This window comes from Kogia breviceps, chromosome 4 (genome assembly GCF_026419965.1).
Source record: "Kogia breviceps isolate mKogBre1 chromosome 4, mKogBre1 haplotype 1, whole genome shotgun sequence".
In the NCBI taxonomy this organism is placed as follows: domain Eukaryota; kingdom Metazoa; phylum Chordata; class Mammalia; order Artiodactyla; family Physeteridae; genus Kogia; species Kogia breviceps.
This window is the reverse complement of record NC_081313.1, coordinates 116672869-116698123: the sequence shown is the minus strand read 5'-3', so window position 1 is coordinate 116698123 and position 25255 is coordinate 116672869. Positions and strand designations below refer to the sequence as shown.

General features: G+C 39.9%; 1 protein-coding gene across 3 annotated transcripts in view; it reads right to left on the bottom strand.

Annotated features, from left to right (window-relative positions):
- UBE2D2 (ubiquitin conjugating enzyme E2 D2) overlaps window positions 1-25255 on the bottom strand; it is a 58879-nt gene that overhangs the window by 14156 nt on the left and 19468 nt on the right. For all 3 annotated transcript variants that reach the window (XM_059061348.2, XM_059061347.2, XM_067031757.1), the window contains exon 2: window positions 1306-1369. In XM_059061348.2, coding sequence (XP_058917331.1) covers window positions 1306-1369 — 64 coding nt within the window. The remainder of the gene's footprint in view (window positions 1-1305; window positions 1370-25255) is intronic.

Sequence of the window (25255 nt, the reverse complement as noted above, 5' to 3'; positions counted from 1 at the left end):
TTCTTAAGGATTTAGGAGACCAAAACAGCAATCTAAGAAAAACAAGGAAAAAATTAATTTACACACAAGCTAATATAACCTCATTTTTTGGTCTTAATCTATATACTTCTCTTACACAAATGTTTCCAAGTATACTCCAAGTATATTCCATTTTTTCCTTGTTTGCTAAATGTTGTATTTTTTGTGTGAATTAGTTTTGTGTTACAAGGCACAGCCTCTTCAAATATCCACCATTTTAAAAAGGATGGGGGGCTTCCCCGGTGGCGCAGTGGTTGAGAGTCCGCCTGCCGATGCAGGGGACACGGGCTCGTGCCCCAGTCCGGGAAGATCCCACATGCCGCGGAGCGGCTGGGCCCGTGAGCCGTGGCCACTGAGCCTGTGTGTCTGGAGCTTGTGCTCCACAATGGGAGAGGCCACAGCAGTGAGAGGCCCGTGTACCGCAAAACAAAACCAAAACAAAACCAAAAAAAAAAAAAAGGATGGGGCTTCCCTGGTGGCACAGTGGTTGAGAGTCCGCCTGCCGATGCAGGGGACATGGGTTCATGCCCCGGTCTGGGAAGATCCCACATGCCGCGGAGCAGCTAGGCCCGTGAGCCATGGCCACTGAGCCTGCGCGTCTGGAGCCCGTGCTCCACAATGGGAGAGGCCACAACAGTGAGAGGCCCGTGTACCGCAAAAAAAAATAATAAATAAATAATAATTTAAAATATAATACAAAGGATGAAAGATGGTATAAGGGGAAAAAGCTGTGTTAAGACAAAGTTGAACAAAAGCAAAATTATTATCCAACATGTATGATAAGTACAATAGATTATTTTAGAAAGGATTAAGGAGATAAACTGGACATTAAAAATAAATTGTAGCTGTCTTCATGAGTATGAGTCAGTACAAAGACAGACACAGACACACATACATACATACACATATACACACACATACCCCCCCCATCATCTTTAGCTACTGAAAGAACAGTAGCTTGCTGTAGGTAAAAGCTCGAATATTGTGACTCAAGTAAATACCCAGAAGGGACAAAGGACAGATAAGAAGGAGCCTGGACAACTACACAGACAATGTCTGGCAGAAGAGGTTCAAAATGTAATAAACAGTACAGAAGATGATGGGATACACATAAAACTGCACCTTTCATGGGCAAGTAAACATAAATACTGCCTCTTCCCTACTGCATAGTTATCTCTTCACATAAAATAACCTTAAGAGATGTATATTTATCAGTCCCAGAGTTCCCCAGAGGCAGATTGTTATGCTGTTTTATGTTTCACTCTATCATTCCTTTTACATACTTACTATCATCTCCAACGGGACCTGCTGAACACTGTGCTGGGGGGTCCCGTGCCAGGTCGTTCAATTCCTTAAGAAGGAGAGGAAAGAAGAAATGTATTCAACATAAATATAACTTTTATCCATTAATAAAATTGTCACTGTTACCAACATTCTCTGTCCCACCAGTAAAGCTCTTTTAGGAGCACTCCTTCAAAGTCAGAGAAGGGTAGATCTTTGGGATTTCATTATTTGGGATTCTTGAAGGCAAATCTATGTTTATAAAAGTAATCATTTTTGCTTTGTTCGGAGTTTAGTAGGTATTAAATATAAGGGAGGTAAACATGTATCGTACTAAAGAACCACAAAAACTGTTTTTAAGTAAAAACTTATTAGTTTTCAAAAAAAGATCAACGGCTTTTTTTTTTTAACATTTAATTTTATTTTTTTGGCTGTGGTGGGTCTTTGTTGCTGTGCACGGGCTTTCTCTAGTTGCAGTGCCTGGGCTTCTCACTGCTTCTCTTGCTGCGTAGCACGGGCTCTAGGCATGCAGGCTTCAATAGCTGTGGCACGCAGGCTCTGAAGCACAGGCTCAGTACTTGTGGTGCACGGGCTTAGCTGCTTCACGGCATGTGGGATCTTCCCAGACCAGGGATGGAACCCGTGTCCCCTGCATTGGCAGGTGGAGTCCTACCCACTGTGCCACCAGGGGAAGTCCCCATAGGCTGGTTTTTCTACCTCAAAACCATTAGGTTATACTTGAGACAAACTCTTTAAGTCATAAATGTTCCAAATTACACGGAACCATCAGACAAGATGCTGGTATTTTTTCAGCTCATATCCACTACCAAGGTTTCAAAGGTAGTAGAAAAAACTTTTAAAAGGATATATTACAAAGGCTGGCTGAATATAACCCATCATAAAGTTTTGTAATCAGAGATGGAACTACTTGTAGTAATGCTCCACAACCAGATGCCAGCTTCTTAGCTATTTTAACATAAGAACCCACAAACTTGAGATTTGTTACTGGGTGGGGATGCCTGAAAAACCACAAAGCAGGAAATCATACTATATTCCCTTTCCCCTTGACTTGGTATTTGAGATAAAAACAAGCTCTGAGGGAGGACTAGTTTTAATTATATGTTAAAACTAGAAGAGTAAAAACAGTAAAATCTATTAAAAGTACAATAAAAACTATCTCAAATCTTATTAATGAGTTACATAAGTAAACTTTTAAACTTGCAACACATAGATATTTCTGTAAGTTCCTTCTTCTGAGTTAAATTATTCAACCAGCCATTTGGGTATCAATTATCCTGTTTTATCCTATCTGTAAGCTTGGAGGACAAAGCATAAAGTATAGAAATAAAGTTCTGTTTTGTTTTTTAAAGGGTTGGAGTTGAGATAAAGATTTAACAATATTTACTTTCTTTCGTATCTCAATTTGGTGATTTTGTATTTCTCTACAACAGAGATTCCTTGCCCATCTCAAGGAGGAACACAAACAAACAAAAAACAACCTACTGTACAGTTCCTATTCCCAAATGTTTGTAATAAAGGTCACTATAACTAAGAATGCTTGCTTGATTTGAAACAAAAAATTAATCTACTTCTGACTAACATTTATCTAAGCTGAATATAAGATTCATCAGATGGTGATCACTTTGTAATGTACAGAAATATCAAATCACTATGTTGTGCACCAGAAACTAACATAGTGTTGTGGGTCAACTATACTTCAAAGGGGAAGTGGTGAGTTAGTCAAAAGGTACAAATTTCCAGTTATAAGATAAATAAGTACTAGGTATGTAAATGTACATCATGATAAATATAATTAACACTACTGTATTTTAAAAAATATTTTATTTATTTTATTTATATTTTTGGCTGTGTCGGGTCTTAATTGCAGCGCTCAGGCTCTTTGTTGTGGTGCATGGGCTTCTCTCTAGTTGTGGCATGCGGGTTTTTTCTCTCTCTAGTTGTGGTGCGTGGGTTCCAGAACACGTGGGCTCAATAGTTGCAGCACACAAGCTTAGCTGTCCCTCGGCATGTGGGATCTTAGTTCCCCAACCAGGGATTGAACCAGCATTCCCTGCATTGGAAGGCAGATTCTTTACAACTGGACCACCACGGAAGTCCCAACACTGCTGTAGGTTACACATGAAAGTTGTTAAGAGAATAAATCCTAAGAGTTCTCATTACAAGGAAAAAAATTTTTTTCTTTACCTTTTATTTTGTCTCTGTGAGATGATGAATATTCACTAAACTTACCATGGTAATCATTTCATGATATATGTAAGTCAAATCATTATGCTGAATATCTTAAACTTATATAGTATGTCAATTACATCTCAATAAAATTGAAAGGAAAAAAATTTGAGCCATTAAAAAAAATCCATCAGTCCATTTCATGAGCCAGTATGATATAATTAATTAAAAAAACCTTAACCCAAACTTAAGCTAATAAACAATTAACATACTCATGCAACACTTCCTTGGTTCAAGGCACTCATATGGATCAATCTCAAAGGTATAATGTTAAGTGAAATCAGTCAGACATAAAAAGACTATATTCTGTATGATTCCATTGATATGCATTCTAGAAAAGGTAAATTTATAGTGACAGAAAGCAGACCAATAGTTTCAGGGGCTAGAGAGAGCTGGAGGGGATTGAACTGCAAAGGGACATGAGGAAAATTTGGGGGGTTATGGAAATATTCTATATCATGATTTTCATAGGGACCACAAAACTGTGTATTTATTAAAACTTAAACTGTATACTTAAAATTGTTGAATTTTATTGTATATAATATATATCAAAGTTGTCTACTAAAAAAGCATATATCCATTCATCTTTGTATATATGCATAAAATATCTCTGAAGAATACATAAGAAACTAGTTCTCAGTATTTGCCTTCAGAAAGAAAGCTTGTTTTGGGGGTGAGAATAGGAACTATATGTATTCCTTTTATACCTTTTAACAAGTGTATTTATTGCCTACTTGAAAAATAAATTACCAGGGGCTTCCCTGGTGGCGCAGTGGTTAAGAATCCGCCTTCCATCGCAGGGGACACGTGTTCTAGCCCTGGTCCAAGAAGATCCCACGTGCTGTGGAGCTACTAAGCCCGTGTGCCACAACTACTGAAGACTGCGCGCCTGGAGTCTGTGCTCCGCCACAAGAGAAGGCACTGCAATGAGAAGCCCTCGCACCGCAACAAAGAGTAGCCCCCACTCGCCGCAACCAGAGAAAGCTGGCGCGCAGCAACGGAAGACCAAATGCAGCCAAAAAATTAAGTAATTAAATAAATCTATAAAAAAAATAACTTACCAGTTCTGACTATAAATTTGGATTAAAATAAAATAGCTATTAAAAGCTGTGACCATCTCATTTCAAAATAGTGAAAAGCCAGTTAGACTGAATAAACACAGAAGCTACAAAATTTGATGTGCCTGCATTAAGATGAAAACTGAAGGGAATTCCCTGGTGGCCTAGTGATTAGGATTCCAGGCTTTCACTGCCGTGGCCCAAGGAACCGAGATGCTGCAAGCCGAGTGGCGTGGCCAAACACAAAACAAAGATGAATCTTGAAATTAAATAAAGGCACTGATCTAGACAGATCACTGGGGCAGAAAAAAATACCCTAACACATCAGGCTACTTTTGTTTAACACCTGGCTTTATCATATGCCTTTATACCTATACATTAATTTCCTTCTTATTCCAAAAGAAATAGTATTCAGATTTGTCTTGTATATCATACAGCAAATTATACATTACTGGGATTGAGAGTAGGGCTAAGACAAAACCCCAAATCAAGGAATTTTCCTGTTTATTGAAAAACTTTTCTATAGAAAGAGCAATAGAGAAATAAAGTATATATAATTAAATTTAGAAAAAAAGAGGGAGGAGGGAACTTTGATAGAATCCTCAGTTTCTAAAGATTTTATAATCTTTCTTTGAAATAAAAAAATTAAAATAAAGGTCTTATTTTGGGAATAAAATGGATATTACTAAATAGTTCTCAATTAAAATTTTTTTCTTTGACAGTGTACACCCCCCTTGTTTATAGGTATACAGCAGAACTGTTTTGTTTTGTTTTGTTTTGTTTTTGTGGTACGCGGGCCTCTCACTGTTGTGGCCTCTCCCGTTGTGGAGCACAGGCTCCGGGGCCATGGCTCATGGACCTAGCCGCTCCACAGCATGTGGGATCTTCCTGGACTGGGGCACGAACCCGTGTCCCCTGCATCAGCAGGTGGACTCGCAACCACTGCGCCACGAGGGAAGCCCCCAGAACTGTTATTTATAAAGATTAAGGGTTATAAACAATTTTGATTCTCTGCAACTTTCCCAAGTGTTTCTTATCTTAGTTCAAACAGCCCCCAAACCTTACACCAATTAATTTAATTATTTTCAATGAAGGTTTAATTCACTACAAACTTTTTTTTTTTGGCCATGCCCCACGGCATGCGGGACCTTAGTTCCCTGACCAGGGATCAAACGAACCCATGCCCCCTGCAGTGGAAGCGTGGAGTCTTAACCATTGGACCACTAGGGAAGTCCCCAAACTTTTATATTTTATTTATTATTTTTTTAACTTTAAAAAAAACACATCTTTATTGGAATATAATTGCTTTACAATGGTGTGTTAGTTTCTGCTTTATAACAAAGTGAATCAGTTATACATATGTCCCCAAATCTCTTCCCTCTTGCATCTCTCTCCCTCCCACCCTCCCTTTCCCACCCCTCTAGGCGGTCACAAAGCACCGAGCTGATCTCCCTGTGCTATACGGCTGCTTCCCACTAGCTATCTATTTTACGTTTGGTAGTGTATATATGTCCATGCCACTGCCTCACTTTGTCCCAGCTTACCCTTCCCCCTCTCCGTATCCTCAAGTCCATTCTCTAGCCAAACTTTTAAATACATTTCCTACTACTACCTTTTTTGGCTCAGGAATATGAAATCCAATGAAAAGATACACAGGAATGATTATAATGCCTTATATGACTCCTTAAGAATACCTGCTTTCCAAAGGATGACTCCTTCTTTAAAAGGGACAGAACGCTAAAACAGAACGCTAAAGCCTCTGAGCCTCAGATATTTCTGTATCATAGCACTATAGCAAAAAGAAAGGAAACTTCCTGGGACTTCCCTGGTGCTCCAGTGGTTAAGACTCCACACTTCCACTGCAGGGAATGCAAGGTATGGGTTGGAGGGAAAGAAGAAAGAAAGAAAGGAAACTTCCTAGCTCTGTGGGGAGGGGGTCCTTCAAGGGATATGTAGAGTCTCCTTTCACTGTATCCTTAAGTACTCAAATAGATCGTTAGTTGGTAAAAATTAATGCTACTATTAGCTATTTTTAAAAAACCTCTTTCCCCAGTCTTAACAATTATGAAGCAAAATACAGATTGCATGGAATACAGATTTGTTTCACCATTTTGGTCTTTACCCTATGGCATACGGTGAGAGAAACAAGATGGGAAAATGAGAGGTTATAGCTACTTTCACAGAAAATTGGCTTCAAAGTCAATTTTTAATAGTTCTAAATTTTGCTGTACAAATCAAGGATCTTTGGTGGTGATAATCAGGATATGAGAAGATTTAAGCAGAAATTATGATTCAACAACCAGAAGAGATCACCTAAACCAATCCCTAATTTTATTTTTAAAAAAAGATACAAAGGGGCTTCCCTGGTGGCGCAGTGGTTGAGAATCCGCCTGCCGATGCAGGAGACACGGGTTCGTGCCCCGGTCCGGGAAGATCCCACATGCCGCGGAGCGGCTGGGCCTGTGAGCCATGGCCGCTGAGCCTGCGCTTCCGCAGCCTGTGCTCCGCAATGGGAGAGGCCACAACAGTGAGAGGCCCGCATACCGCAAAAAAAAAAAAAAAAAAAAAAAAAAAAGATACAAAGTATCCAACCCAAGGAAAACATGTAATTAGAGTAAGGACATGGTGTTCCACTATATATGTTCTACCATATCATGCCTTTTTAGTCTGAATCTAAAAAATACTAGAAATGCACAAGTTAGAATGTCTGAGAAACTATGTTGCCCAGGAAATCAAGCTGAACCTCCTTTAAGATGAATGAACTGCAAAGAAAGAACAGCTAGATAAGTAGTAGTTCTCAAAAATGAGGTCCTGGCACAGCAGCACCATTACCACAAGAAAACTTATTAGAAATGCAAATTCTCAGGCTCCAACCAGACCTACTGAATCAGAAACCCTGCAGTGCAGCCTAACAATGTGCATTTTAACAAGTCCCCCAGGAAATTATGATGTACACTAAATCCTGACTGCCTTTATGTTTGACAAATTAAGCATCAGAGACAGAAGACAATGCTAGAAAACTCACTACCAGTAAAACTTAAAGTGAAGGGAAGGTGAAGGGCAACATGATAGCACAAAATGAAGAAATCAAGAAAGGGGTGAGGGCTTCCCTGGTGGCGCAGTGGTTGGGAGTCCGCCTGCGGATGCAGGGGACACGGGTTCGTGCCCCGGTCCGGGAAGATCCCACGTGCCACAGAGCAGCTGGGCCTGTGGGCCATGGACGCTGAGCCTGCGCGTCCAGGGCCTGCGCTCCGCAACGTGAGAGGCCACGACAGTGAGAGGCCCACGTACCGCAAAAAAAAGAAAAAGAAAAAAAAAGAAAGGGGTGAGACAAGTGCCACAACTACTGAAGCCCGCGCGCCTAGAGCCCATGCTCTGCAACAAGGGAAGCCACGACAGTAAGCCCGCACACTGCAACGAAGAGTAGCCCCCGCTCACTGGAACTAGAGAAAGCTGGCGCACAGCAACGAAGACCAGACACAGCCAAAAATTTTAAAATAAATAAATAAATAATTTTTTTTAAAAAAGAGAAAAGGGGTGAGACTTAGAAAGATAAGGTGTGTTCCACGTTTTCAAGACACACTGAAGGGAAGCAGTCTGTCATTACCATAGTACTGCATTCTCCCTGCCGCACTCCTATCTTACCAGGGTTGCAACAGAAATGTTAACTTATGTGTCCAGCATAATACTTGAAGCTAGTATTTAAAAATTAACTGCTAGAGTATTTAAAATTACAAATGTTTAAAACTTAGGAAATATTGGTAACTCAGTTATCCTAGATGAGTTTGAAAGAAAATTATTATAATTAATTTCTGAAAATATCAAATTATAGAATCTGGCACTCTTAATATTTTCTATTTCCCTCTTAATAATGTTGCCTTCTATTTTAAAGACAGACAAATTGATGGAAACATGTATCAATACCAATCTTTCCCTGAACTCAGTATACGCAGAAGTGGTAACCTTATTTGAGATTAAAGTCTGTACTCTTTTTAAAAAATTCAAGTCAACTAAAAGTATAGAAAATACCCAGCACAAACCTATGACCCAGCTTTGTCCAATCTAAACATTGTTGTATCAACTCTGGATCTTTAAGAAGTCCCCTTTGTTTTCCTCTCCAAAGTAATGATTACCCTGAATTTAGTGTTTATCATTCTCTTGCATACTTTTATACTTTTGTATGTGCCCATAAACAACGTAGCTTTGTTATCGCGTTTTTAAACTTTTATTTAAAAAGTGTTACATGGCATGTATTCTTCTATACTTTGCTGTTCCCTCAACATAGTAAGATATTTTTCCATAAGGATCTAGTTTATAGTTTATTCCTTTTTACTGCTGTTCGTTTTGCTAGTGGGTGTCTAAACCGTAAGGTTTCCTTTCTTTAGGTGATGGACATTTGTTTCCTATTTTTCACTATTACAATGTTTTGGTAAATATTTATACACACATTCTTGTATACATGAGTTTTTCAAGCTAAACAATTCTTTGACTTAAATAACAAGTACCCCTCTCCCTTTTTAACCATGCACCAATGCCTTTTATTATGTATGGGTCTTAAAAATTATTTCCTCAATCCATACACACAGGCAAAAATAAGTGTACTGTTCAACACACTGGAACTTGCAAACCTGATCATTGCCAAAAGAAGGGAAAATTATCCCTAGAACATGCTTAACCAGGAGGCCAATTCATCTGCCAACATCCAAGAACACAGAAATGAACATGATAGACACTATCTTCCGTCTGAATCTTCATTCACCACCATTTGACAACCCTTCTATAAATATTGGAAACTAACCATTTCATGTGTAATTATGTTAATGAAAATAAGCTTCCATAAGGATTATATTAGTTATTCTACAACCTGTTTATGTTCTTGCTGATATCAGCAGGAGCAACAGGCAGAATTCAGTTTTTCCAAGACTTAATATCCTTTGATGGGACTTCCCTGGTGGTCCAGTGGCTAAGACTCCACACTCCCAATGGAGGGGCGGGGGGCGGGGTTCTGCTCCCGGTCAGGGAAATAGATCCCACGTGCCGCATAGAGTTCACATACTGCAACTGAAGATCCCACGTGCTGCAACTAAGATCGGTGCAGCCAAATAAATATTAAACAAAACAAAACAACAACAAAAAGATAACTTGTATTTATGTTTTTTTGTTTGTTTGTTTTTTGTGGTACGCGGGCCTCTCACTGTTATGGCCTCTCCCGTTGCGCAGCACTGGCTCCGGATGCGCAGGCTCAGCGGCCATGGCTCACGGGCCCAGCCGCTCCGCGGCATGTGGAATCTTCCCGGACTGGGGCACGAACCCGTGTCCCTGCATCGGCAGGCAGACTCTCAACCACTGCGTCACCAGCGAAGCCCTGTATATTTATGTTTAAAATATATATATACATCCTTTGACATTTTCTCATTATTCTGCTCTTAGGTAACTTTAAGCAAGTCATTCAACTTCTCCAGATCAGAACTTTCACATCTATAAAACAAGGAAGTTAAACTAAAATAGCATGGTTTGGTTATAGATTTAGGGGTCAAGTAAGTTTGGGAAATGTTATAATCCACATACTTATAAGAATATTCAAGATTCTAAAGAAGTCCTGCATAAAGAAAACACTATTGTTTGGACACAGAAGCAGGCTTTGCTTCCTTCCTTGGCCCATTCTTCCAATGTCCCGTTCCCTGCCCAAGATTTTATTCTCACAAAATGCCTAACGCCCGTGGGAAAGTCCAACATAAGTCTGAAGGAATCACGAACACTTTTTATCCCAAAGAAATATTATTGTTGTAGAATAAAAGAATTTTAAGCATGACATAGAGAAATCTACACAACATGGCTAATACTGTCCTAAAGTTATCTACACCTTGTCTCTCACATCTGGACTATAAATTACTTCAGTGTGGTTTTTTTTTGTGTGGTAAAATACACAAACATAAAATTTACCATCTTACCCATTTTAAAGCATTAGTTCAGTGGTATTAAATAGATTCATAATGTTCTGTTCAAAATATTTTAAGAGAATGCTTATAGCAAGAAAAAGCTCATTATGAGTAGCTTTTCAGATATGGTTAATACAACATAAATGCCCTTTCTAAGGCGATTACATGATTCTATTAATTTCTGGAAACGGGTTTTTTCTGTTGTTTTTTTAAGTTACTTTTGTCAAGTTCCAGGAAATCCTTACAAGTGCTATCTGTGTGACAATGTCGATAGCTTCGTAGTGATCAAATACATAGCTGATGTGTCTCTGGTTTAAAACATTTTTTCTAGATAAAAAGGGGGAAAAGCACTTTTCTCACAAAGATCATATCTTTTAAAAGGGAAATGATATGCTACATAAAGATATTAGCAATATTTGTCATTTATATAATCCTATCTGTTGCACTACAAAATGATCAAATACTGAAAGCTTATACTACTCATATCACAACCTAGAAAGGAAAGCTAAGCAAGGTAACCTTATTGTACTTTTACATATAAAGTCAATATGATCTAAAATTCTATGTAACAAAGGAGATCCTGATTACCTTAAAGTAAAACAAGGAATTAAAAGAATTACAAAATTTTAAAGAAAATTCTTTCTTTAGACTCATTATTGACTTTAACTATGCAACCAGGGCTACACTTGAATAAAGGGGCAGGGGTAGGGAGGAAAGGAGGCTGGAGTTAGGAAATCAGAGTATAATGAGGTCTATCACTATTCTGCAAGTGGGAAAACTCAACTATAGGAAAGAAGCTGTGAGTTCAGACTTATATGGTATTTCTTTCTTTCTTTCTTTTTTTTGGCTGGGCCCGCTTGTGGGATCTTAGTTCCCCGACCAGGGATTGAACCCCAGCCTGGCAGTGAAAGCACTGCGTCCTAACCACTGTACCACCAGTGAATTCCCTGATATTTCTATAAAATAAATTACAGCTGCATTATAAGGGATTCATATTTGTTTGGCACACTTGAAGTTTCACAAAGCAGAAACCAATATGAAATTCTGACAATGGATATAATTAACCCAATTATGAACCTGAAGTTAAAAACTGTCAAGGGAGGAGTCAAGATGGCAGTGTGGGAAGATGTGGAGTTAGCATCTCCCCACAACTAGGGCATCTACTGGCCGCTGGTGGGGGACTCTGACCCCCAAGGAGATGGGAGGAACCCTGAAGTGAACTGGTAGGACTAGGGGGAGCCAGCAGGGAGAAGTGGAGGTCAGACAAGATCAGCGCCCCTGAGGTCAGGGAGATCAGGAGAGGCAGGAGGGAGGGACTCTCTGGGAAGAGCAGGAGAGGAGCAGAGGGTGATCACCAGGCCCACTTGGGCAGGGGAGTCTATTGAGCTCCCAAGCTGCTTCCTTCCCTATCTAAAGCCCCACCTAGGCCATGTGGGTCCTGGGGGCATAGGAAGGAGGCCAGGGAGATCAGGAGTGGCAGGCGGGAGGGGCCATCCAGGAGGAGCGGGGAGAGGAACGGAGGGCAATTGCCCCACACACTCGGGCCAGGGGAGCCTGCTGAGCTCCCAGGCCGATCCCCTGCCCTCCAGGCCACATGGGTCCTTGGGGGCATAGGAGGGAAGCTGGGGAGATCAGGGGAGGCAGGTGGGAGGGGCCCTCCCAGACTCCAGACTGGAGGAGCAGAAGAGGAGAAGAGGGCGTTTGCCCTGCCGTTTCGAGCCAAGGAAGCCTGCTAGTTCCCAGGTGAGTTACCCTGCCCTCTGAGACCAGGCTGGGGGGCAGGCCTGGGCCACTTCTGTTCCTTGAGCCTAAGACCCATCCCCCACAGCCCCCAGCACCTTTTCCAGCCCTGTGGGTCCTGAGCATTAGCCCCGCCCACAGACCAAACCTCACCCTTGCTTAGGCCCCACTCTCCACAGCTAAGCCCCCCCCCCCCCGCCATTTTCCCCTTTCCTTCCTCCTCTTTCTTACTATTGCAGTACTGATGTACCTTCCGGTTGTTGATTCATCTATATTTTTATTTTCACATTCTTTCTAACATATCTGTTAGTTTCCCACTCTAATTTTATTTTTTACTTTATTTTTCTCTCTCTCTCTTTTTAAAATTTATTTTTGGCTGCATTGGGTCTTTGTTGCTGCATGTGGGCTTTCTCTAGCTGCGGGAGCGGGGGCTGCTCTTCGTTGTGGTGCGCGGGCTTCTTATTGCCGTGGCTTCTCTTGTTGCAGAGCACAGGCTGTAGGCCCACGGGCTTCAGTAGTTGTGGCTCATGGGCTCTAGAGCACAGGCTCAGTAGTTGTGGCACACGGGCTTTGTTGCTCCACGGCATTTGGGATCTTCCCAGACCAGGGCTCAAACCCATGTCCCCTGCATTGGCAGACAGATTCTTAACCCCTGCACCACTAGGGAAGCCTGCCTCTCTCTCTGTCTCTCTCTCTCTCTTTTTTTTGTGACCCCACCTGGCTTGTGGGATCTTTATTCGCAAGCCTGGGTTCGGGGGGAAACTCCTGTGGTGGGAGATCCAAGTCCGAACCACTGGACTAACAGAGAACCTCAGACCCCAGGGAATATTCACCGGAGTGTGGTCTCACAGAGTTCCTCATCTCAGCACCCAGCCCTACCCAATAGCCTACAAACTCCAGCGCTGGAAGCCTCAGGTCAAACAACCAGTAAAACAGGAACACAATCCCACTCAAAAAAAAAAAAAAAGAGATGGCAAAAAAAATATGTGACAGGTGAAGGAGCAAGGAAAAACCTGCAAGACCAAATAAATGAAAAGGAAATAGGAAATCTACCTGAAATAGAATTCAGAGTAATGATAGTAAAGATGATCCAGAATCTCAGAAATAGAATGGAAGCACAGATTGAGAAAATACAAGAAATGTTTAACAAAGATCTAGAAGAACTAAAGAACAAACAAACAGAGATGAAAAACACAATAACAAATGAAAAATACACTAGAAGGAATCAATAACAGAATAACCGAGGCAGAAGAACGAATAAGTGAGCTGGAAGACAAAATGGTGGAAATAACTTCTCAGGAGCAAAATAAAAAAATATATATGAGAAGAATTGAAGACAATCTCAGAGACCTCTGGGACAACACTAAACACACCAACATTCAAATTATAGGGGTCCCAGAAGAAGAAGAGAAAAAGAAAGGGTCTGAGAAAATATTTGAAGAGATTACAGTGGAAAACTTCCCTAACATGGGAAAGGAAATAGTCACCCAAGTCCAGGAAGCACTGAGAGTCCCATACAGGAAAACCACACCAAGACACATATTAATCAAACTAACAAAAATTAAATTCAAAGAAAAAATATTAAAAGCAGCAAGGGAAAAACAAACAAAAAAAACATACAAAGGAATCCTCATAAGGTTATAGGCTGATTTTTCAGTGGAAACTCTGCAGGCCAGAAGGGAGTGGCAGGATATACTTAAAGTGATGAAACAGAAAAATCTACAACCAAGATTACTCTACTCAGCAAGGATCTCATGCAGATTTGATGGAGAAGTCAAAAGCTTTTCAAACAAAAGCTAAGAGAATTCAGCACCACCAAACCAGCTTTACAACAAATGCTTAAGAAACTTCTCTAAGCGGGGAAACACAAGAGAAGAAAAAGACCCACAAAAACAAACCCAAAACAATTAGAAAATGGTAATAGGAACATACATATCAATAATCACCTTGAATGTAAATGGATTAAATGCCCCAACCAAAAGACACAGACTGGCTGAAAGGATACAAAAACAATACCCATATATATGCTGTCTACAGAGACCCACTTCAGACCTAGGGACACATACAGACTGAAAGTGAGGGGATGGAAAAAGATATTCCATACAAATGGAAATCAAAAGAAAGCTGGAGTAGCAATACTCATATCAGATAAAATACACTTTAAAATAAAGACTGCTACAAGAGATAGGGAGGGACACTACATAATGATCAAAGGATCAATCTAAGAAGATATAACAATTATAAATGTTTATGCACCCAACAAAGGAGCACCGCAATATATAAGGCAAAGCTAACAACCATGAAAGGAGAAATTGACAGTAACACAATAATAGTAGGGGACTGTAACACCCCACTTACACCAATGGACAGATCATCCAAACAGAAAATAAATAAGGAAACACAAGCTTTAAATGACACAACAGACTAGAAAGATCGAATAGATATTTATAGAACATTCCACCCCAAAGTGGCAGAATACACTTTCTTCTCAAGTGCACATGCAACATTCTCCAAGATAGATCACATTTTGGGTTACAAATCAAGTCTCAGAAACTTTAAGAAAATTGAAATTGTATCAAGCATCTTTTCTGACCACAACGCTATGAGATTGGAAATCAATTACAGGAAAAAAACTGTAAAAATCACAAATGTATGGAGGCGAAACAGTGTGCTACAAAATAACCAAGAGATTACTGAAGAAATCAAAGAAGAAATTTAAAAAATACATAGAAACAAATGACAACAAAAACATGATGACCCAAAACCTATGGGACACAGCAAAAGCAGTTTAAGAGGGAAGGTTACAGCAATTCAATCTCACTTCAAGAAACAAGAAAAATCTCAAATAAACAATCTAACCCTACACTTAAAACAACTAGAGAAAGAAGAACAAAGAAAACCCAAAGTCAGTAGAAGGAAAGAAATCAAGATCAGAGCAGAAATAAATGAAATAGAAACAAAGAAAACAACAGCAAAGATCAATAAAACTAAAAGCTGGTTCTTTGAGAAGATAAACAAAATGGATAAACCCTTACCCAGACTCATCAAGAAAAAAAGGGAGAGGATGCAAATCAATAAAATTAGAAATGAAAAAGGAGAAATCACAACTGAAACTGCAGAAATACAAAGGATTATAAGAGACTACAACAAACAACTATATGCCAATAAAATGGACAACCACAAAGAAATGGACAAATTCTTGGAAAGGTACAATTTTCCAAGACTGAACCAGGAAGAATTAGAAAATATAAACAGACCTATCACAAGTAATGAAATTGAAACCGTAATTAAAAATCTTCCAACAAACAAAAGTCCAGGACCAGATGGCTTCCCAGGCGAATTCTATCAAACATTTAGAGAAGAGCTTAACACCTATTCTTCTCAAACTCTTCCAAAAAACTGCAGAGGGAGAAACACTCCCAAATTCATTCTACAAAGCCACCATCACACTGATACCAAAACCAGACAAAGATACCACAAAAAAAGAAAATTATAGACTAATATCACTGATGAATATAGATGCAAAAATCCTCAACAAAATACTAGCCAACAGAATCCAACAGCACATTAAAAGGATCATACATCATGATCAAGTGGGATTTATCCCAGGGATGCAAGGATTCTTCAATATATGCAAATCAATCAATGTGATACCCCACATTACCAAATTAAGGAATAAAAACCATATGATCATCTCAACAGATGCAGAAAAAGCTTTTGACAAAATTCAAAACCCATTTATGATAAAAATGCTCCAGAAAATGGGCATAGCGGGAACATATCTTAACATAATAAAGGCCATATATGACAAACCCACAGTGAGCATCATACTCAGTGGTGAAAAACTGAAAGCATTTCCACTAGGATCAGGAACAAGACAAGGATGTCCACTCTTGCCACTCTTATTCAACACAGTTTTGGAAGTTCTAGCCACAACAATCAGAGAAGAAAAAGAAATAAAAGGCATACAAATTGGAAAAGAAGAAGTAAAACTGTCACTATTTGCTGATGACATGATACTATACATAGAAAATCCTAAAGATGCCACCAGAAAACTACTAGAACCAATCAATGAATTTGGTAAGGTCGCAGGATACAAAATTAATGCACAGAAATCTCTGGCATTCCTATACACCAACAACGAAAAATCAGAGAGAGAAATTAAGGAAACACTCCCATTTACCACTGCAACAAAAAGAATAAAATACCTAGGAATAAACCTGCCTCAAGAGTCAAAAGACTTGTACTCAGAAAACTATAAAACCCTGATGAAAAAAATGAAAGATGACATAAACAGATGGAAAATATACCATGTTCTTGGATTGGAAGAATCAATATTGTGAAAATGACTATACTACCTAAAGCAATCTACGGATTCAGTGCAATCCCTAGCAAACTACCAATGGCATTCTTCACAGACTTAGAACAACAAAATCTTACAATTCGTATGGAAACACAAAAGACCCCGAACAGCCAAAGCAATCCTGAGAAAGAAAAACAGAGGTGGAGGAATCAGGCTCCCCAACTTCAAACTATACCACAAAGCTACAGTAATCAGCTACAGTGTGGTACTGGCACAAAAACAGAAATATTGATCAATGGTACAGGATAGAATGTCCAGAGATAAACCCACGCACATATGGGCACCTAATTTACAACAAAGGAGGCAAGAACATACAATGGAGAAGTGACAGCCTCTTCAATAAGTGGTGTTGGGAAAACTAGACAGCTACATGTAAAAGAATGAAATTAGAACACTACCTAACACCATACACAAAAATAAACTCCAAATGGATTAAACACTTAAATGTGAGACCAGACACCATAAAACCTTTAGAGGAAAACATAGGAAAAACACTCTTTGACATAAACCACAGCAAGGTCTTTTTTGACCCACCTCCTAGAGTTAACAGAAATAAAAACAAAAATAAACAAATGGGACTTAATTAAACTTAAAAGCTTTTGCACAGCAAAGGAAACCATAAATAAGACAAAACGGACAACCCTCAGAATGGGAGAAAATATTTGCAAATGAAACAATAGACAAAGGATTAATCTCCAAAATATACAAACAGCTCATGGAACTCAATATCAAAAAAACAACCCAGGGCTTCCCTGGTGGCGCAGTTGTTGAGAATCCGCCTGCCGATGCAGGAGACACAGGTTCGTGCCCTGGTCCGGGAAGATCCCACATGCCGTGGAGCAACTAAGCCCGTGAGCCATGGCCGCTAGGCCTGCGCGTCCGGAGCCTGTGCTCCGCAACGGGAGAGGCCACAACAGTGAGAGGCCCGCATACCGCAAAAAAAAAAAAAAAAAAAAAAAAAAAAAAAAAAAAAAAAAAAAAAAACCCAATGCAAAAATGGACAGAAGACCTAAATAGACATTTCACCATAGAAGACATACAGATGGCCAAGAGGCACATGAAAAGATGCTCAACATCACTAATTATTAGAGAAACGCAAATCAAAACTACAAGAAGGTATCACCTCATGCTGGTCAGAATGGCCATTATCAAAAAAGCTAGAAACAATAAATGCTGGAAAGGGTGTGGTGAAATGGGAACCCTCCTACACTGTTGGTGGGAATGTAAATTGATACAACCACTATGGAAAACAGTATGGAGGTTCCTTAAAAAACTAAAAATAGAACTACCATATGACCCAGCAATCCCATTGCTGGGTATACACCCTGAGAAAACCATAATTCAGAAAGAGTCATGTACCACAATGTTCACTGCAGTTCTATTTACAATAGCCAGGACATGGAAGTAACCTAAGTGTCCATCGACAGATGAATGGATAAAGAAGATGTGGCACATATATACAATGGAATATTACTCAGCCATAAAAAGAAACGAAATTGAGTTATTTGTCGTGAGGTGGATGGACCTAGAGTCTGTCATACAGAGTGAAGTAAGTCAGAAAGAGAAAAACAAATACCATATGCTAATGCATATATATGGAGTCTAAAAAAAAAAAAAAAAAAAGGTACTGATGAACCTGGTTGCAGGGCAGGAATAAAGAAGCAGACATAGATAATGGACTTGATGACATGGGGTGGGAGGGCAAAGCTGGGGCGAAGTGAGAGTAGCATCGACATATATACACTACCGAATATAAAATAGTTGGCTGGTGGGAAGCAGCAGCATGGCACAGGGAGATGAGCTCGGTGCTTTGCAATGACCTAGAGGGGTGGGATAGGGAGGATAGGAGGGAGGCTCAAGAGGAAGGGGATATGGGGACATGTATATCCATATGGCTGATTTGCTTTGAACAGAAAATTACAGTATTGTGAAGCAATTATACTCCAATAAAGATCTATTAAAAAAATGTCTTAAAAAGGCTAGACCCCAGCTCACTGTTATCTATCTTCACAATAGCACAGTTATAATTTTAAAACACATCAACACTAAAAGATTAAAAAGATTACTGCTGGGCTTCCCTGGTGGCCAGTGGTTGAGAGTCTGCCTGCTGATGCTGGGGACACGGGTTCGTGCCCCGGTCCGGGAAGATCCCACATGCCGCAGAGCGGCTGGGCCCATAAGCCATGGCCGCTGAGCCTGCGCGTCTGGAGCCTGTGCTCCGCAACGGGAGAGGCCACAACAGTGAGAGGCCCGCGTACCGCAAAAAAACAAATGACTGCTAACACACCATTGTAAAGCAATTATACTCCAATGAAGATTTAAAATTTAAAAAAAGAGATTACTGTTCACACACTGCTTTTTTAGGATGAAAAATAATCTTTTTTATTCCCCAGGGACTCCTTCTTTCTCCAAGCAGCTTATTGTTTATTTAACTATACTACACAAATCTAGTATCATATATGGTATGGTATAGTAATATCTTGCGATCAATTTTTTTTCCACAACTACCAAACTTCTGTGTACCCTTGCATCTACCCCTTGAATGCTTAATTCTAAATCCCTTCAGTTAGAGACAAGGTAAATCATATTCTTTACTGCATTTCCTAGATTGGAACACAAGAGACACTCAAATGTCTAAATGGGTGGATGAATAAATGCCTAGCATGCCTAGCACAGTACATACCAAGCAGAACTGGTGCTCAAACACTTGCAAATGAGATGATAAACAAAAGCACATAAACAACTTGCAATGGGAAGTCCAGTCCAATTCAGCCTAATCACCTATAATGTCAGGAAAGAGAAAGTCTATAGTGACAAACAGCATACTAAGATTTAATTACTGAACATGAATGGAATAGGTGTTTTTGAGCAAGACTGGGTAACACCAGAGAACAAGGAGTTCGTTTTTTTTTGAGCACTTCAGCAGCAACCACTTAGGTGGAAATGTTCTGTTATAATTAAAGACAATATTCTTTGTTCATTATTGAAGATCAAGAATCTTTCCTAGACCTCATTCTACCTACATGAACTACCATTTACTCATTTCAAAACTTTTTTTCTTAATCAATTAGCTTTTAATTTTAATTTTTTTGTTTTAATTTATTTTATTTATTTATTTATTTTTGGCTGCGTTGGGTCTTCGTTGCGGTGCGTGGGCTTTATTTGTGGCGAGCGGGGGCTACTCTTCATCGTGATGCGCAGGCTTCTCATTGCAGTGGCTTCTCTTGTGGAGCATGGGCTGTAGGCGCATGGGCTTCAGTAGTTGTGGCTCACAAGCTCAGTAGTTGTGGCTCGCGGGCCTAGTTGCTCCGCGGCATGTGGGATCCTCCTGGACCAGGGCTCGAACCCTTGTCCCCTGCATTGGCAGGCGGATTCTCAACCACTGTGCCACCAGGAAGCCCTAATTTGGCGCAGTGGTTGAGAATCCGCCTGCCAATGCAGGGGACATGGGTTCGAGCCCTGGTCCAGGAGGATCCCACATGCCGTGGAGCAACTAGGCCCGCGAGCCACAACTACTGAGCCTGCGCTCTGCAACAAGAGAGGCTGTGATAGTGAGAAGCCCGCACACCGCGATGAAGAGTGGCCCCTGCTTGCCTCAACTAGAGAAAGTCCTCACACAGAAACGAAGACCTAACACAGCCAAAAATAAAATAAATAAATAAAATTTCAAAAAAAAAATTTTTTAATTTTAATTTAACTAGTCTGAGACTTTAGGAACAGTTTGCCCGGAATACTCTGCACATCACACCCCAACTCCATGCACCTTTATTCTTCACGTAAATGTTGTGCTTAGAGACAGGTCTCCTAGAAGCCCTTCTCCCCTATTTCCATTCCATTTCCTGTTAAACACTACGATGGAAAAGTGCAAGTTGCCTTAGCAACTCATGATGGTTTATATTATATGTGTGATTACTTAATGTCTCTCAACCCATTGACAAATAGGGACCTGACCTCCAGCACAGCCCCTGGTCCAGGGGGAGTCCCCAGTAAATATCTGTTGAAGAACAGATTGCTACAATTACACACAGTAATTTTAAGTACGTAGAGAAAGATAATACCATCTTTCATTGATTGTAAGATTTTTTTTAATATACTTGAAATCAAACTGCATACTACAATCAATCGTATGTCAGCTTAACTGTCAATACCTTTTCTTTCTTAGCAGTACGTCTTTCAACCAATAGCATCTTAGATTCAATGAAGTAAGGCACTTGGAAAGGCAGTAATGTACTGATACTACAGCCACGGGATCATATACCTAACAAGGAACAAGTTTAAAATTTTAGCAGTCAAGGCCAAAGTAGAAAATGGTTGAGTAAATGACAGAGTTAAGATAAGAAAATCACAACTCTTCCAGAAGACTACTTCTGTAGAAAGTAAGGGGACAAAAATATTAGCGTGGTACACATGGTACCAAAAGCAAAACAGGCAAATAGCTGTTTCTTGCTTCTGGAACTGATGGTCACTGGTAGCTAAGTTGTTTGGACAGGTTAGACTCCATGCAGGGTCTCTGTCAGGATCTGAAATTACCTCTCCTTTTGATTACTGAAGCAGTGGTCAGTGCTCTTCAATACTCTGTTTCCAAAACAAGTGTGGCACATAGCCAGGTAGATGGGAAGAGTCTACGTGTTAATTGATAGATGGTGGAGCATCTATGCCAAAAGATTCCAGCGCTCACTAAGCTCCAAAGAAAATGCTGGAATGCTAAGAAAAGCGCTCCCCTCCTGGCATTTGAATAACCAGGATCTACACCAGCCAATTCCACCTCAATTAACAACTACATACCAAACTAGAAACCTAAAGAACTCTTCTATAGCACTAATCACCATGTACCATAGTCCCAAGCTTGAGAAAATGGGGACATAAACAAACGGTGGGACTTCCCTGGTGGCACAGTGGTTAAGAATCCGCCTGCCAAGGCAGGCGACACGGGTTTGAGCCCTGGCCCAGGAAGATCCCACAGGCCGCAGAGCAACTAAGCCCATGCGCCACAGCTAGAGCCTGTACTCTAAAGCCTGCGAGCCACAACTACTGAGCCCACGTGCCACAACTACTGAAGCCCGTGTGCCTAGAGCCCCTGCTCCGCAACAAGAGAAGCCACCACAATGAGAAGCCTGCATACCGCAATGAAGAGTAGCCCCCACTCGCTGCAACTAGAGAAAGCCCACGCGCAGCAACGAAGACCCAATGCAGCCAAAAATTAATTAATTACTTAATTTAAAAAAAAGAAAAACAAGAGCTTAAAAAAAAAACGGTGATATTGTTATCTTGGTGTGCTTCTGGGCTACTTAAAGTGGCAAGACAATGAAGACCTTAAAAAGAGGTAAAAAAGACATCCCTTTTCTCATTATACCCTGTAAAACTATGTGCTCCCCCCCTCCCAAATAACTCACATGCACTATTTTTAGTAAGTAGCATATGGTTAAGTTCTGGTACTCTGATGTTTTGAAATATATAAAAACTATTCACCTAGAACTGTAAATCCTTGAAATTTAAAAATAACACTTCTCATGGACTTCACTCTTCACTCTTCCAAAGCACAGTCAGTTTCTGTTTCACAAGTTCTCCAACACTAACCTAAGGAGCTCAAGATAATGAATCTACCCACAGTTAAACCAGTCTTCCTACAGACTGACAATCTCTATAAGACAGGTGACCAATCATCAAGCAAGCTGTTAAATTTTACTATGCTAGAAGACTTGCTACATACTTGCAAAACTGTCTCATGTGATGAATCAAAGCATAGAAAACACAATTCAAGTTTAAAAAAAAATCCACACACACAGAACCAATTCTTAAGCCTGGGATTACATCTTAGAACAACTATTCAAACACCAACAGATTTTTGCATCTCCCTGGAACAGTCCAACCTCCAAAACAAGACACTAAACAGTATTAACAAAAGTGTGAATAGGTACATCTGAATAAATGTCCTTTCCAAGTTACATTTTATGTAAGCCTAGAGATAGGAGCTCTCTGTCCACACTAAAATCACTTGAGATGCCATTTAATCAAGTATCTTCTATACAGTAATAGAAACATTTACTACTGTCTTGAGGGAATATATTACAGCACCATGACAATAAGACAAATGAGCAGTTTCTGTTTTGCTATGATGAAGTTCACAGTCTAAAGGGATTTCCATTTTGTCTGCAGCAAAGGTTGGGGAAGGGCCAATCAGAAATTTCAAGTCCGTAGTTAGGCTGGAAACAGGTTTGGTACTGTTACCTGTTTCAAAAACATTTTATATTCTTGATATTAAGAACAAAGCAGTTCTTGTAAGCAGTTTTTGATATGGCAGATCTGACCAATGAACCTACAGGGAATGTTTAACCCATATTACAGTGGTGCTACCTGAGCATTCTGGGAGCACTTTTGCGATTAACAAAGAAGAGATGGCAGGCAGAAGCTGTTCTTTGGTATGGTAATAGGAAAAGTATGAAAACATTATCAATCAAGTAAAAAAAAAACATCCCCAGCCTAGTCGGCCTCATGTGTGTTAGTTATCAAGATCATGAGTTATGTGAGTGTCTCAGTAAGAACAAGCCTGGTAATATAAAATTATTCCTTCCCATGACTCAATTTTATCCAACACTTTCCAGAACAGACAGGCAACCAAAAAGGCAGTCACCTCCATGGTCTTTAGACTTTTAAAGTCTTATATTATAGGAAAAACTTAAAGAATACCAGGTAAAACCTCAAAAGAGCCTAGTGATTGTATTTTAATGCTACGAGAAAGAAATAGTTTAAGCCCAGGACATATATGGCTCTTCAGAACACTTACATCCTATCTTTTTAATTCCTTTTCCTTAGTCTCCAGCACTAAGCTAAACAAAGCAACTTGTGGGTGAGGGGGTGAGATGGTGGAAACGGGGAGATGTTGGCCAAAGAGTACGAACTTCCAGTTATTAGATAAATAAGTTCTGGGGATCTAATGTACAACATGGTAATTATAGTTAATAATACTGTATTATGTACTTGAAGATCTTAAAATGTTGCCACCACAAAAAAAGAAATAATAATTATGGGACATAGGGACTTCCTTAGTGGTCCAGTGGTAAAGAATCTGCCTTACAATGCAGGGGATGAGGGTTCAATCTGGTCAAGGAACTAAGATCCCACATGCCGCGGGGCAACTAAGCCAGCTTGCCACAACTACTGAGCTCATGCATCTCAACTAGCGAGCCTGCGTGCTGCAAATTACAGAGCCCACATGCTCTGGATCCTGTGTGCCACAACTAGAGAGAGAAAAAAAACCCACATGCCACAACTAAAGAGAAGACCACATGCCACAATGAAAGATCCTGCATGCCTCAATGAAGATCCCACATGCCGCAACTAAGACCTGGTGCAGCCAAAAAATAAATAAAAAATAAAATAAAATAATTACGGGACATGATGAAGATGCTACCTAACACTATGGTGGTAATCATTTTGCAATATGTAAGTATCTAATCCACACTGTGTAACAAACTTACACAATGTTATGTGTCAATTATATCTCAATAAATTTGGGGGAAATAAAGAAAAAAATAAACAAAGCAGCTTATGAAGTTTATTTTGACAGGAAAAGGCAAGGCCCCAAGTAAATGATTATACTTCTCAAAACAATCACATTTTTAGATTTCACATCCAACAAGCCTTTCCCTTACCCTCTACTCTTCCCTTCTTCCCTCCTCCTGTTGACTGGCCAAACAAATCTTCATAAAAAATTTCTTTGAATTAACATTTGGAAAAAATGTTAACTTAATATTACCCAACCATTTAGAACTGTTTTTAACGAATCCAAATTCTACTACAGAATTAAATGTTTAACAGGTGACCTTATCCAAGAAGTATGTTAGTACTAAGATAAAACTTACTACAACTTCCCCTGCAGTAAGTAATCTCCAAAGATGGGTGCCAGCAATTCCTCCCCTCCCTGTAAGAACATACCACTCCTCTTATCAAGAAGTAGTTAGTCTACTTCCCTTCCCCTTGAATCCCAGCTGGCCTGGATCTTGCTTGACCAAAAAAAAATTAAATAAATATGACACCATGTCAGTTACAAGTCTAGTGTTTAAAAGGCTTGACAGTTTTCTTCCTGCTCTTTCATAGCTCTAAGCCACCACATAGGAGGTCCAGGCTATCTTGCTGGAAAGGCCATTTGGGGGGCAGTGGAGCATATTCCAGCCAATAGTCAGCAACAAGGCCCCAGACACGTGAGAGAGGTCTTCTTGGATCTTCTAAACCCTGATGCCAGCTGAACACAGCCACAGGGATAACCCTGGCTGATAACACATGAAACAAAACCACCAAGTCAATCCAGAATTCTGACAAATAATAAATCACTGTTGTTTTCAGTTTTGGAGTCATTTGTTACATAGCAAAGCTAAGTGACAAATACCTCTATGTAGTCTCTTAAGATAATAGGCTCAATAATAGATCCTTCCAACAATTATCACCATACCAGTTTCTCAGCAAAACAATACCAAATTTCTAATTTTGCTAAATACTAAAACACACACACACACACAACCTCTCCCCCAAACTACCCTGCTACTGAAAGCTACTGGCCCAAGAGAAATATTTTTAATATTTTAAAATACTGTTAAAGGGTAAAGTCATGA